This window comes from Chelmon rostratus, chromosome 2 (genome assembly GCF_017976325.1).
Source record: "Chelmon rostratus isolate fCheRos1 chromosome 2, fCheRos1.pri, whole genome shotgun sequence".
NCBI lineage: Eukaryota > Metazoa > Chordata > Actinopteri > Chaetodontiformes > Chaetodontidae > Chelmon > Chelmon rostratus.
Window position 1 is genome coordinate 10,254,465 of NC_055659.1, and position 15,416 is coordinate 10,269,880.

Here is a 15,416-nt window from a genome sequence, read left to right on the forward strand (position 1 = left end):
GGTTTCCCCCTGTTTCCAATCTTTATGCTAAGCTATCACTGTAATTGTCTATTACATGTTGCATTTATGAAAATAAAAATCTTCCAGTATTGCACGTCATCTGCCTCTTTGTATTTTGACACATTATGTCACTTTAAGTGGCCTCAGTTAATATTATTGAGACTTTTAGGATGACACAGGGCTTTTTGCCAAAGATAAATTTGAGGTCTTTTATAATGGAAGGATGGGTGTTTTTAATGGAGAGACCTGTACCCCTGACAGTACCTCGCAAATGGACATGAGGCAACATTAGCTTTTAACATCACAGGTGATTAACATTAATGATGGGTCCATTTTTTATTCAGAAAATACAGGGGATGATGAGCCATAAAGATAAAGATGACCTGTTGGATTGTAAGTAAGCATCCATTAATCAAACAGACCTATAATACATGATTTTTGATTTCAGAATACATATTTATCTACTTTAAGCCAGAAAAGCATGTAATAAATTAAAACTACTAATGTGAGGCAAAAAAAAAACTGCATTATGTCTTATGCCCTTTTTTAACCCATTGAAGGGTTTTTTGGGGAATTTTTTCTTGTATGAATCGAGGGTCAAAGGACAGAGGGTGTTGTATGCCATCCAGATTGTAAAACCCCCTGAGGCAAATTGCGATTTGTGATTCTGCACTATATAAATCCAACTGACTTGACTCCTGTTTTCTTTTCACATACAGTGGATATGCATTCAACCTTTACAGTACAGCTCACCTCGAGAATAGTTTGAAACAAAAGTTGGAGTCAGCTCGAGGGCATGCCCTACCAAAGCTTGTTGAATTTGAAAAGGTGAGATAATGAGCCATCACAGAATCTCTAATCTGCTGCAGTGAAAAACATAATAACATTTTTTAATACACACAATGAAGGTTATTATGCTCGTGCTTGACAATGTGGAGCACGCCTGCAGAATGAGGTTCGAAATTCTGAGAAGGGCAAGTTGCCACGCTGCACTCATGTCCCAGGCTAATAGTGGTGAGCAACTACAGCTGTTTGACTTTGGTTTTAAAAGACAACTGTTCAAGACGCTGATCCTTGTGCATCCATCATAAGACACGAAAACAATGAATTAGCTATCACCAAAGGGTGGGAGGCAAAAAAAAGGCAGGTGAAGGATTCATTGCTCCAATGTATTAGTAGGATGTATGCAATGTATCTTGTCACATAGATACACTTTTTTTTTTTTTTTCTTTGGACCAGACAACAGCCTCATTCATGCATTTCTTTAACCTGCTGATCATGTGTGCACTGGGAGTGAGGCAGGGAAACAACTCGAGCAGGTGGCCAGTAGATCACATATTTGCCAGAAGCCCCAGTTGGCGTTGTTCAATGAAGTCTGAACCCAGAACCCTGTTGCTGTGGTGCTGTACTGCTAGTTGGTGTACACGGATCACTGAACACTGCTGAAGTAGCTTTGGTGAGTGCCGAATGCCGAAGAACAGTTCTGATATCAAATAAATTAAACAACTGTTTTCTTTTAATTCATTAAGCAATACTAGTTCTGTTGTCTCAGTTTGCTTCAGCTAAACTATGATTAAACTAGTTTGAACCTGCATAATATAGAAAGTGAACACATATTTATTAATGCTGTAATTAATCAGTCAGAGGACACAGCTTGGGTTCTGCAGAGCGACTCCATGTTCCCTCATCTGTCCCAACATAAAAACATGCACAGTTCTCAAAGCTACATTCAATCAGCCATGCGCCGCAAATTTGATTTAAGACTTCAATTTCATTAGCCGTACATTTTCCAAAGGACAACACGGAGCTCAGACCCTCACACTTCATCATCGTCTTCACTGCTCCTCTTTTATTTGCCCTCTCTTCTGCTTTTTGGGGTTAACCAACCCTGAAAAACAAACAGGCTGTGCACACAAGTATTATTTTTGGTAGCAGATGCTGAAAAGGCAGACAGACAGACAGACAGACAGACAGGAAGCCTCTGCAAAAAGAGGGAGGGGTGCAGGCTTTAAAGCTATGACAAAGACGTGCACTGAGAGACATGACAGGGGTGATAAGTAAAAATGAATATGCCTCAGGCAGCTGACTACTGACTACTTTCTTACTATTATGGCCTCACGTTTTCCAAGGCAGTTTGCTGTATGGTTGGCCGTAAAACAGCACAGTGAGCATATCACTGGTGTGGCTAATGCTTGCAACGTATTTCTATCGCTGCATAAGTGCAACCCTGCTTCAGGTGACATAGAAAATACTGATTCTAACCAGGTTTTCAGTGTATATGGCATTCACACACTAAAGTGACAAAATCACGTGTGCACTATTAAAGATGTCAGCATGCTTGGAAAATTTCCTTCATTTTAGTGGTGTTAATAGATACTATTAGATTATTAAAGCAAACAAACAAAACAGCAAAATATGAAATGGTGGGAAGAACACTTTATGTTAAATGATGAGGTTAATGTTAGTTCTATAGTTTTCTTCATGAATTCAATGAAAAACGCAACAATTAGTTAGCATTTAGTCTGTCTCTCTTCTGATTTATCTACTCTGTCTACAGCACTCAGCCCCAAGTCCAATTTGTAATGATGCAAATCTTTCAAAACAGGTTCCAGAAATATAGCCAGATTTTCAAAGACGGCTAAGCAACAGCTGGGCACTGCAGTCTTTAACAAACAGGAGTAAACAGTATGTTTATTGGGGATTATTTTTAGCTGAGGATTAATACACCTTTGGTGCTGTGGTGCGTTTTAATGGAAGCAGGGCAGGGTATGTGGAATTAACCCAAAATAAACTACACTGCCCATGATCATCGTTAATTTAAACACAAGATACTTGTGCTCAAAAAGAGGATTCATTCTCAGTGAAGAACCTTGGACCCCTAATCTGCCTCTATACCTGCCAAAGAGCAGTGATTCCTAACACGTCTCTGGGGGTCATCAGGTGGAAACCTCCCTTCAACAGTGTTTCGCCTACTTAGTCCCACTACACCTCCAGGAGGCTAGGCGGTGAGCTCCCGCGTCCCAGAGTCACGCCCCCTAGTGCCAGTTCACACTGCTCCTACACAATCCAAACAGCACTGCCACGTTCAACTGACCCAGAGATGCTCCAGGTAGTGGCCAGTACCGATGCTACCATTTAACTATTGCTAATGCTAGTGCTAACCGCTAATCCAATGCTACCATTAAGCTAATGTTAAGTGCTAACCGCTACCTGCTAAGAGGAACAGAAGAAGCTAGATTCACCTATACTGTTAATGTTAACTACTAGCTGCCAATACTAACTGCTAAGATACTATCATACTACCACCGCTTTAGCTATTGTTAGCTGCTACAATGCTACCACAGGCCTAGATGCCACATGTAACTGCCGATTGCCACACTACCATCATCTACCCCTGCCTCTCACCAACTGCACCAATAAAAACCCTAACATTTCCTTCAAGAAGCAAACAAAACAGAAAAACAACCAAAAAGATCAAAAAAACAAGCCAACTCTGTGTCTTACAACGCAAATTAAGACATAACCCAGTGTATGGACATGGCTCTTTCATGTGTTCGTAATAGTTCGTGGACAACAATAGAGGTCTGTCGCAAAGAGGAAGATAATAAGAATAAAAATATGGCAAGCCTTATCCTTAGACAATAAATGAAACTTGAACAGGAGTAATATTCTCCACCCTTTTTATGCTTCAACCACACAGTAGAGAGGCGATAGGCAGCAAAAGCCCACAAGGCTGTGAGTGACACGTGGCAGTCGCGCTGGTCTGTCCGGCACCTTTTTTTTCTTTCTTTTCTTTCTTTTGCCTCCCTTCAGTTATTGTCATTGTTCTTGTGACCTTATCACTGACGTGCCAAAAAGCTACTGCGGGCCTCGGCTGATGTTCAACAGGAGAACAGTGGAAAGAAAAGAAACAGGTATAGGGCACGAGAATGCTTGACTAAGCAGTAGCTGTTACCTCATTAGGGCTAGCGCTCCACAGTGATGTTTAAAACATGACCCGCTCACTCATTTAGTGCGTAATTTGAGTGAGGCGCGACAGGGTCGAACAAGGGGGAGCGGCCGAAGTGGAAGGGTCGTGAGCATTAAGATAACATTAACTAGCATTAACTAAGCGCTGTCTCTGTGCCTCCATCTCTCTTTCTTGAGCAGAGAGTGGCGCTTCTCAAGCTCTTGCATCTTTAGCTAAAAATGCATTATTTCTATTCTCTTCATCTCTCTCCTGTGTTTTGCCACCATTCAATTGCTCTGTCCCTCTCTCTCTCTCTCTCTCTCTCTCTCTCAATCACTCACACACCGTTCAGCTTTTAGAAAGCACTGTAGGCTGACATGCCCATGGTTTGGATCATGCTGAGGAAGCAGGAATTAATTCCAATCAGGCTTGAGCAGGGAAGAGCCATTCCATTTTGCACTACTCCTGTAGTCACTGGAACAAGAAGCACCCCCAACCTCTACTGCATATGCATGAAAACACACACACACAGACACACACATCCAGCATCACCCACAACATCCTGCGTACATGTGCTATTGTGGTGTCGCTTGGCAGCCGATCAGAATTTTGTTTATTACACATCCGCTGTGTCTTTGACATTAATACCATGCTAATGAAGCCCCTGACACCCTCATTCACCTGTCTTTTCCATTTTCCAGAATTTCAAGCAGCCGTGGGGTGCCGCTACTACCGTTCCTCACAATAAAAACATGTTTGTCAAGATTAAAAGCGTTGTGGTTTCTGTGTCAAAAGCTTCAATGAAAATATGCTGCACCCTAACCATTATCAGCTCTTCTGAAGCACTTCTCCTCATCCCCCCCAGACCCCCTTTCATCATTTGCTTCATAGTAGTCTGTCAGAACACAGCCACAAAGCTCATCTGGGTGTAATGCAATTCATCTCACCTTTCTTTATACGCCTGCGCCGTCTCCTTCATTCTCCATCTCATTCCTACTGCAGGTCGTAGCTGTGACACAGTCTATGCAGGGATCCTCCTCAAATGCCCATGTCACCATTCTCCTTCCTTCTCAACCACAATGAATTCACTGACTCCACATCTATTTTCATCTAATCTCCTGTCTGCTTTTTCCTATTTCCATCTCCACAATGGGGGAGAATTTTAGCATACTGCTCTTCTTGGCACTTTCTAGCTTCCCCTGAGCCAGGACAAAGCATTATGTTACAGACCCTACTTATGCATCATGAAAATAGCTGTAATATAACTGGTAATTTTGTACAGTATGTGCACCTTTGGGCCATCCTGAGCTCAAAGCTCGAAAAAGCTATCCAGATGGTCTCTGTCTGACAGCACTGCATGTTTCTCGCCTTACCTATGGGTGACAGCTCCGCCACGCTGCCGATGTAGGGGCCCTCCAAGAACTTTGGCTCACTGTCATTGATGTCCTGGACCTTAATGACAAACTCTGACTCTGGTTCCAGAGGGTCGTTGGAGAGACGGTCACGGGCCTGAGCCCGAAGTGTGTAAAAGGCCTTCTCCTCTCGGTCCAGTCTCTCTGTGGCATGGATGTCTCCTGTCAGCTCGTCGATGATGAAGATGGAGCCTGCCCCTTCTCCAGAGATAGTGTACTTGATGTTGCCCTCACCCTCGTCAGAGTCTGTATGGATCTGTAAATTGACCAAAAATAAACATGAAGTAACCAATATTCCTATATGTATATATATATATATATATATAGTTAATTATAACCCCAACCCTTACTCCCCTTACATAATACTAATTTGTGACAGCAAAGACATTTTGTGAGAAATGTACAGTGATGCAGCCTAGATCATATTTTTTATCAACATAATGAGGTAACATGTTAACACAAGACACATTTGCCAAGTTAGAAAATGTTGACTGACAATGCATTTAATTTGTTTTCCCTATAATATTCACATCTGCCTGAACTAACAAGAGCATTGATTTGAATTTAGAAGTTTATGTTAAGGCATAGCAGTTTGGGGAAAGTTTCAATCTTAACCCTAAATTTGACCACTTCTTTTCACATTAATTACATGCCGCTTGTGCTCCATTCGTCGATGAAGACTGTGAGATGCAGTGGAAAAAGTTCAGAAAAACTAGCAAGTGGACCCCTGAGTTCAGATTATTATGTCACACATTTTGCAGGGAATTTTCTATTTAGTGTCAAACGCTGTGAATGCTGAGGGTTTCGGTAATTGATAGTTGTCAGAAAATGACATTTGGTCATCAGCCGTGACCAGAAGAAATTAGCACATTTCTTCCACCCATTCCCTTATCGTATCCCCCAATAGCAATTGCAGCTTAAGGCTTTCTCAGAGCTCCCTGTAGCCCAGCCATCATCGTTGTCAGGGAGAAAAAAAAAAAGACACCACAGTTCTCGTGATGATTTACACCTTTCTTGCACATTGTGCCCTTCACAGGATGTGACGCCCAAACTAGGAGATCAAAGTCATTTCAAAGATTGTTAAAGGTAGAGACATGGAGGTGCCGGGGCTGAAAAGTGAACTTAAAAGAGCCCTTATAAATCAGAGCTATAGTTCCCCCCTAATGTGATTAGAAGACATTCCAGAGGCAGCAATAGGAGCAGCATCGGTCCCCCATCCCAGCCTCCCCTTTGGCTCTTTAGTGAGCCCCGCTCTCTCTCTCTCTCTCTCTCTCTCGCTCTGTCTCTCTCTCTCTCTCACTCGCTCTGTCCTATCTGAAATTATAATTCAGAGCTGTCTATGCAGTGTAACTGTGGTTCAATCTACCGAGGAGACCAGGGGAGAGGGGAAATCGCCCTGGCCTCCCTGGTTAATATTTTATAAAGGCTTAATTAAATACAGGTTTCTATCACCCTCGCGGGGGTTTTCATTAAGTATTTGTCGTAAAACTGCGGAATAATGCAAGCCTGTGCCTTGATATTGCTTCCCTCATCCATTTTTCCCCTCCCATTTTATCTATCTGTTTTTGCCTTTTCTCACCATTCTGAATCATCCTGAAGACAAATACACGAACACTCAGAGAAAATATACTGCCTGATACTTTGGTGGTATCAATATTTCAGTTATAATAAAAGAAGTTCCATTGGTCCAAACTGTGAGAGTTATCCAATAAAAATGTGCATAGTCATTCGCCACTAGATATGTTTCCCCCAGACACTTTCCCTCTTACCCTCACTCTGTATTTCTAAATTAGATTCTGCAGACAAGAATGAGTGTGAAATGTTGTCATCATGTGTTAATTCAATTGCACAAATGCTGGCACCATGCATGCACGTTCCTACCTACTGTACATGTGCGCAGCCGGCCACACACACCTACCTACTGCGCGTGCTTGCACACATGCACACAAAAGCACACACACATACATGCGTAGCGGGTTCATCATTCTGCCGGGATGATGCTATTTCTCCCCCCTCAGGCTGAATATACCCATCCGTCTGTCAGTCTATCCTCACTGGAGTGATTCAAGTTGGCAGCTTGAAAAACACACACACTACGCTTAGCTAAGTTGTTCTCTGCAAACTAAAGGTCAGAGCCAGAAAGTCACTCGCTTAGCTTGCTTAAAAATAACCAGGAGTGCAAACGTGCCGTTAACAAATTTACATGAGAAGAAGATGGAGAACAAACAAATTCTCCACCACGGCTGAGCAAGAATTGCAGCTGCTTCATTGGTCAAATCTTTGATGCATCTTTCTGAGCTCTTTTTGTTTTAGATCATGCAGCTGTGACATCAGGTGAATGCAACAATATGACAGTGGTAGATCACTAAAAACATACACATGCTGACCCACAAAAACATCATAAAGATTAAATCGATACTCCACACGAGATCTACCGTTTGTTGATCACACACTCGCCCTGCAGCCAAGACAGGAGGTCATAAAAACTTTGTAGTTTCCTCATCGACAGAGAAGAGTGGCTTCGGTCCAATCACGAACAACAGATTCCAGCAGTGATTATGGTGCTTTTTTTCCCCACAGTGAAAATGGGTCAGCATTAGATTCTATTGTTACAGGCTGAATTCAAGCTGACCACTGCCACTGATTCCAGAGGAAACTACAAATATTCTGTAACCCACTTTCAAAGCTGCAGTTTCCATTTAACATGTTGTTTTGGGCAGTGAGCATTACTTTTCCATGCATGCAAACATGGTGTATTTAAATTTAAAGGCAGGGGCGGATATTTTCTTACAAATGCAAAGGAATGTGCATTCAGAAGTGGTCAGTCCAGCATGGATTTTCTACATCTTGTGAAATACATGTTGTATGAGTTGCATATGGTAGCATTTTAATTGCTCATAACAGTTACTTAAATTCTATGAACAATTCAAGCCACTAACCAGCACATTTTGAGAAGGATTTGGGGTCTGGAGGGAGAGAAAAAGGTCATGCAGGACTGGTCATTGTGCAGTTGTCTTGAAAACCTTTTCACTGTTTTGTTAAACAATACGTACATTTAATGATTACTGGACATTAAAACAACTATACAAATTGTTTCAGTTAAAGGACTGAGTTAGCTTGCATGAAGTTTAGTGCACATAATTAAACATAACAATAGTTATAAGCCCATGTGCACAACAAAAGAGTTATTGGTTGCAGTAATCACCGTCAGTGTCCACCTTAATTTGGCTGCTGAGGCTTCATATTAGCTACAGCTGAAGTTTGGAAAGTACTTTTGCACAGAATGAGAATATGTTTTTCTTACCATTAGGAGATTACTTCCTTGTCAGTATGGTTAGAATGACTAAAGTGACCAGCGACTCTCAACGTACACATGGCATACTCTTTAAACTTACTAAAAATGTGTATTTGTCACTGTAGCCTTGCAGTTATTATGATTCACCGTCCGCATTTAAGTTAAACTTTATGCAAGTATTAGTTAGCAATGCCTCAGGGTTTACAGTGGAGGGCTGAGGGTTGACTCAGGGGAGAGTGAGGTTGTTGATGCCCTGTCAGGTTCACCTTTGGGTCATAACAAGTGTCTAGCTGTCACTGTGGGCCAACATGCTGAAGGGGATGACATATGACTCACATGCAGTGACGGAAAGTTTGCTTCTAATGCGATAGTCAGCTCTTTTGTACATTAAAAGTGTGTTAAACCACAATCTCAGACAAAATAAATGTACGGCAGAGCGGTTAGACATTACTTTTAGAAACTTAAAACAACTGCAGGACCTGCAAGTCACACATTCTCTAGTGACAAGAGTGTGAATTAGAATTGAAAACATTTTCAGGCTTCTAAGCACAACTAAATGTATTATATAATAATCAGCATCACGTGACAGAAGAAAAAAATAGACTGGAGTAGAATAGAATAGTGAGGCATTTGGGAAGTATGATTTCACATTTTCAGTGGAGATACCAGGACGTGGGCTGCACTGAATCCTTGGTTTATTGAGGGTTTCAAAGCGGGAGCAAATTGGCTGTCTTATATTTAAGTCTGTGTAATCAGGAGTAGGCCTGCCACATTTCACTGCAGCTTGTCAGGCTCTCTGATCTTAACAGCTTCAAAGTGTTAACAAGGTGACTGTATCAGAGACAGCCTAGGTGGAGACAGCTATGGGGAGGGAAGGGTACAGACCATGGGAGACAGAGCCAGAGGAGAGAGGCCAGTGTAAACGGCAACACAGCGGAGGGATAAAAGAAAGAGAAGAAAGTCAGAGGGAGAAAAGGAATCAAAATGAAGGGGTGATGGTGCTGGGATGGGGTGGGATGGGAGGCAGACTTGGATAAGCTTAAACAAAAGATAGAGGATGGAAATTCAGGGAGAGGAGAGAAAAAAAAGCAACATGACATAGTAATAACATTATTTGAAAACAATTTCAAAAGATAACGATGCAGAGTAAACAAAAGGCTTTCTCGTTCTCCAAAATGGGAAATGCGGCACCCTAAAATGCCAACAACACCGCAGTCTGCTTCTTTAATTCCTCATCTTAAGCTGTTTTGTTCCTCTTTGATGACAGGCTTGTGATGTCGTTACAACTGGACCCAGATTTGACTAACAATAGCTTGGATCATTACGCCGAGGAGAATTGCTTTAACAGGCATAATACATGCAATTTTTCTGTCGTCTGACTGACTGTGTCACTTTTCGTCTCATTCACAAACGCACACACGGCATTTAAATCACGCCACCCGTGACTACTCAGGTGTCACACGGCTCGGAAGCAACTGTACTGAACCAGAGAAGTATGAAACAGATTTATTTTCTTCTAACAACCCTCTGTTTTTGACTTGCAGCTAAGTAAGAAAAAAAAACAGCAGATAGAAAACTGCACACAGTTTGCTTATGTGTGCTTCAGGACTTGGCCAGACTTTATCCAAAACCACACCAAACCTGCTGCAGCCCACACCAGAACCACAGATTAAAATACGTTATAAATCAAACTGATATTCCTTAGAAGGATCTAGACGTTTTGGTGAACAAAAGCGATAAGGCCATCTGCTCCATTTGGCTTGAATGCTGAGAGTTAAATTTAAAAAAAAAGGGACAAAGAAGCACATTGGATATGGACCGTACCAGCACTATTTTCACTGCTCATGCTGAGACAGAGTAAGGAAATCCAAGCCAAATACATCCATAAAGATCAGAGACTTGGAAGGGCACAAAAAAAAAAACACAGTGAAACTGTACACAGAACCTTTTTGTTGCAGGAAAACAAACTTGTCTCACACTTTCTCTCTCACACATACACACACACCCTCAAAATGGATTTATTTCTGACAGCTTTTGTCAAAATAGAGGAGAAAGCAACATGACCGAGGAGAAGAAGAAGAATGTGTCATTTTGTCTCCTTTACTTCCTTTAACAGCAGCCATTTAGGATTATCTGGGCTCAACAGCAACTCGTTTGTTATGAAAGTACACGTCCCGTGTGTTCCCACTTTCTTTCCTTTAATTACAGCACTTTTTTTGACAAGTAGTTGGCAAGAAAAAAACTATTTGCATCATTTGAGTCCACAAGGACTTATTATCTAAATGTATTGACCAACGCAGCCAGTTTCATGTCATGTGAGTGACCATTTTATTGGTAAATCTGATTTCATTAGCAGAGTAGTGGAGACCACAGTGTGAGACAGAGCAAACTTGGCAAGTTTGATGAGTTGGGGTAAAGCATTATGAAAAAAAAAAAAAAAAAAGTTTGTTGTAATTATCCAGTACTGAGACACACTGCTTAGCTTTAATCCGCCACCGCTCAAATTAAAGTGTTGATACCAAAAATCCAGCAGTGTCCATCTGTGTGTGAGTGTGTGAGAGAGAGTTACACACAGACAGACACAAAGTCACACTCACACTCACACCATTAATAGCACTGATAGCACTGGACGGTGCCCTACTCATATGAAGTGCAATAACTCCCGATAATTTTATTAATAAAATCATCTTTCTTTCGCCTCCTGCTGTGTCAGTCCCCCGAGCTCCCTTCAGCCCTTTTATATCAGTTCACTGCCTTCTCTGGCACCCTGTCCAGTAATGAATCACAAGTCAGTCTGTGAAGTCTCTTCTTTCCCTGTCTCCCTTTGCAGCCTTCCCTCTTGGTTCCTTTTCTCATGTATTTTTTTTCTCTCTGTCTATCCCTCTCTCCCCCAGCAGACAGACAGTACTGCCTGTTGGCCTTGTTGTTGGTCTTGCCGGCAGGGATGCAGCACAATCTCAATGGCAGACAAATAATAGCCAAAGGAAAATAATTCTGTAACACCAAGCCCTGCTGCGGAGAACATCTCCATTCATTTGTAGGAATAGAGAGATGAATATTAGCACATGCAATATGCTGGTCAATTGCCATATCTGAATGATTTGAAACAAGGGGATCACATGATTGATGTGTGTGACTCATCACTGAGTCTCATGCTGTCTGCATTAACATTCCGTCTTTTCATCTCACATCGTATGTAAGGCAATCGAATCGTACATGTTGTCCACTCTCATCAACTCACTGAGGTTCATTTGAGAAACAGCTGATGAATGGGATGTGAATGAGCGAGGAGGGGGGGGCAGAAATATTCCCAAATGGTCGCATGGCACCGAGATGATTGCAAACAAGATTTTATTTGACATATACTCATTGTCCATAATTACGCTGGAAAAATAACATTCAATAATCAAATTTCTGGTGTCAAGACATTGTCCTCAACATAAAAGAGAAGGGCATCGCTGAGGCTGTCATCAGTGAGTAATACCACTGTTAGAACCAAATACTTCTCTTTTGCATATTATGTTCTACAGCATCTAGAGAACGGCGAATATTCGACAAATAAGTTCAATTGTGGATTAGAAAAGGACAATTACAGTATGTTTGAGATACAGTTTTCAGCAACCCAAACTGGACAGAGCCGTTGCATGAAAAGGAAGGACAAGCAGAGTCTATAAAGGAGTCTGAAAGCCCACAGAGTGCCTTCCTCCAAAGAAGCTATGGCATGCCGACTGTCCATAGTGGTCGGAATCTATACAGTATGTACAGTACGTATTATAGACCAGTTCAGACTGTCTGGGCAAAATTTCATTTGAAAGTATGTATCATAAAGTCAAACTTAGTACAGCTGCTTCACTGCTCCAGTGGTTCACCTTTGCAGGAGTTACTCAGTTTGCATTAAAAGTAGTCAATGGACTTTTGCAGATTTCAGAGATTCCACAGCTTCACAAAGCAAAGTGGATCAGAGAACAATGGGTTCCTATCGTTAGATAATGACGAGAACAAGAACGTAGGAGTGAAACGAAACCCAAAACCACAACTCCTACATTGCACAGGAGCTCCAAAACTACTGACAGCTAAAGGTAGACGCTCTTAAAAAAAGAAAAAAATGTCTGCTTCTCTTTGTTGCATGAGGTCACAGTTGTGATATGGCAGTGCTTGCCCAAGCAAAATATGATGTTACAAAAAAGTGACAGTGGAAAAAGTAGCTGTATTGTCGAGGAAAAATACTGTATATATATTTGGACAATCTAATGGAGACACAACACTGTGTTCAGAGCTTTAAATTTTTAATGGCCAGCATCTTTGTGGTGGCAAAGAGTTTTACTGCTTGTTTACTGGTGATAGAGCACCTTTCAGAGGAAGTTCTCTGCATAAAGCCACAGGGGCTCCATCCTTATCTCTTCTTGTTCTTAAATTCATGAGGTCATGATTTTGACCTCAGGGGTTTTGTATTTTCATGCAAGTGCAAAAAAGTGCAATCCTCCATCCTGGCTCCAAATGAACACTGAAGCTGAGGTTGGTGAAGGGGTTCTCTTGAAGTTATATATAAGTCATTCAGCCTGTGCAATTTTGGCCAATCACCACCTGCGTTCTACGATGCAAATGTGCCTTACAACTCACTCTCAGCCAGGCTGTGGCATGTTTAGCTCACCTTAAGCCAAGATGAGGGAAAGAGAGCCACTGGTCAACAAGACAGGCAAAACCAATTCAGCCTTTAGACAGGAAGATATCACATGGTGGGCGGGTGTACAGAGAAAGAGTGCGTGCACACTATGGCAGTCCAAAAACCTTGTACAGATAATTTAGAGGAGAGCCTAAGCATGCAAAAGCTTGCAGACCATGTGTTCGCTCTCTACAGTGATGACTACGTGTGCATAATGTGCTCAGAGCTGATGGTATGTCACTGGCCGTCAAGCAAGTTCAATACTGAGTGAGTTACAGAGAACTTGTATTGATGTATCACGCTGATGAAACCAAATAAAAGGACACGGTGCAGCTAACAATGCTGCTGTGTATATTACTTCTTTTGTTTTTGTTTTGTTTTTCAGTTGAATTATATTTAAAGTTCAAGGAAATCCAGATAAAAAGAGATATTTTTTCAAAGTTCAATAAATGCATGATGCTCCCAAAGTCAATGTAACATGTTAAATAATCTCAATACTGACCAAAATAATTGTGGTTATGATTTTTGCCATAATTGAGCAGCTCTAATTACACCTTTGAAAATCAACACCTCTAATGTCTGTTGAGCTACTTTAACTTTTAAATACTTTTTCCACATGAAAATGTAATTATTGTGATTATTATATTGTGTGTGACTGTGCTGTACATTAATGCATGCATCAGTGCTGATGTCTTAATCAAATCAATACTGCACTGGGCACTGGTCAATGATGTATTGTTATGGGTTTTTTTTTCATTCATTTGAACCTCCATCACATGACTTTTTGATCTCTTAAAGCAAACCTCTAATCACTGTTTTTTTTTTTTTTTTTTTCCTGATTTAAAAGAATGTTGTGTAAACTGGATTATTATAGGGTTGGGTTTTTTTTATGATGAACTGTCAGTTTATGCAATCACATGAATGAACATTACATATCATATAATAATGACATTCTTGTACACTTCATGATATAAAATATGACTTATGTAACTCAATCTAACTTTTTGAATCACTTAGGTAGATCAAGTTATAAGAAGGAGACAGTAATAATGGAAACCCATTGTAGTGTCATTGTAGTGCAAATTACATTAATGGCACCTTATCTGCAGAGATTATAGTCTTCTAAAATAACTGCGTCACAACATGTAAAAAGTATGTTGACAAGATTTTGTGTCTCTCCTAAAATACTAAATGAATCCATGAACAGATTTCTGCCCTTGGAAGCCTGTTCGGTTTGTTGCAAATCTACATTTGGTAGCTGTATATTTACATCTTGGGACTCCTCAAGGACAAGAACAGTTTTGCCTTCCGAGGAACTGATCTGGACATTAATTCTGCTCATTAGAAAAATGTCTTCTACATGGAGCTGATGCGATTGAGTGAGTCTCTTACATGTATTCATCCTGACAACAGAAGCTTGCAGACATCTGCACTAATTTTACGCTGCAACTTGAAAATTTGTCATACGGAATATTTTAATGTCGTCTAGTAAGGACAGTGTTAGTCTTGTGCTTTTCTTGAGAGAATCTTAACTACATCCAGTGGCAGACTTACTTTTCAAAAGCAGCAGTTCAAGAATGAATGTGTATTTGCAAAGTTCTTAAGACATTTGCATCACAAAATTAGATGTCTTACCTTTCCTACATATAGTGGCTCCGTGCCTGTGTACTCCTCCACCACAAAAAACTGGTTCCACACCCATCCTCTCTTCACTCGTTCAAGTGACGAAGGTCCCTGCTCCTGTCTACTCCCTCCTGAGGCCGAACTACTAGTCCTTGAGGCCTCACACCAGCCAAAGCTACAGCAGCTCAGGAGACCCAACGCTGACAGCACTGTCCATGCTCCTGCTGTCCAAGACGGAGCCATTTTGATGAAAAACAAAAAAATCGGAAAAGAGAAAAATGAAAGCAATCCGGCCTTGATCTACATGTAATATGCAAGATTCATGCAGACTGGAAGAGTTTTTTTTCAGCTGTAGCTTTATACCGAATAAAATTCCACCGGGGCAATCTTGGAAGGTCTTTGTGTGAGAACTAGAAAGTTAATCCATGGGATCACAAATAAATCTGAAGTTATCTGCCGAATCCAGAGCAGGTC

At 41.1% G+C, this 15,416-nt stretch overlaps 1 protein-coding gene across 1 annotated transcript in view; it reads right to left on the minus strand.

The window, feature by feature from the left end:
• The window catches only part of LOC121614198 (cadherin-22-like), a 70,544-nt gene extending 55,359 nt beyond the window's left edge, over positions 1 to 15,185 (minus strand). The window contains exons 1-2 of the mRNA XM_041948010.1: positions 14,955 to 15,185; positions 5,323 to 5,617 (exon numbers count right to left, since the gene is read on the minus strand). Of these exons, the coding sequence (XP_041803944.1) occupies positions 5,323 to 5,617; positions 14,955 to 15,185 (526 nt within the window). The remainder of the gene's footprint in view (positions 1 to 5,322; positions 5,618 to 14,954) is intronic.
• Positions 15,186 to 15,416: the final 231 nt, after the last annotated feature.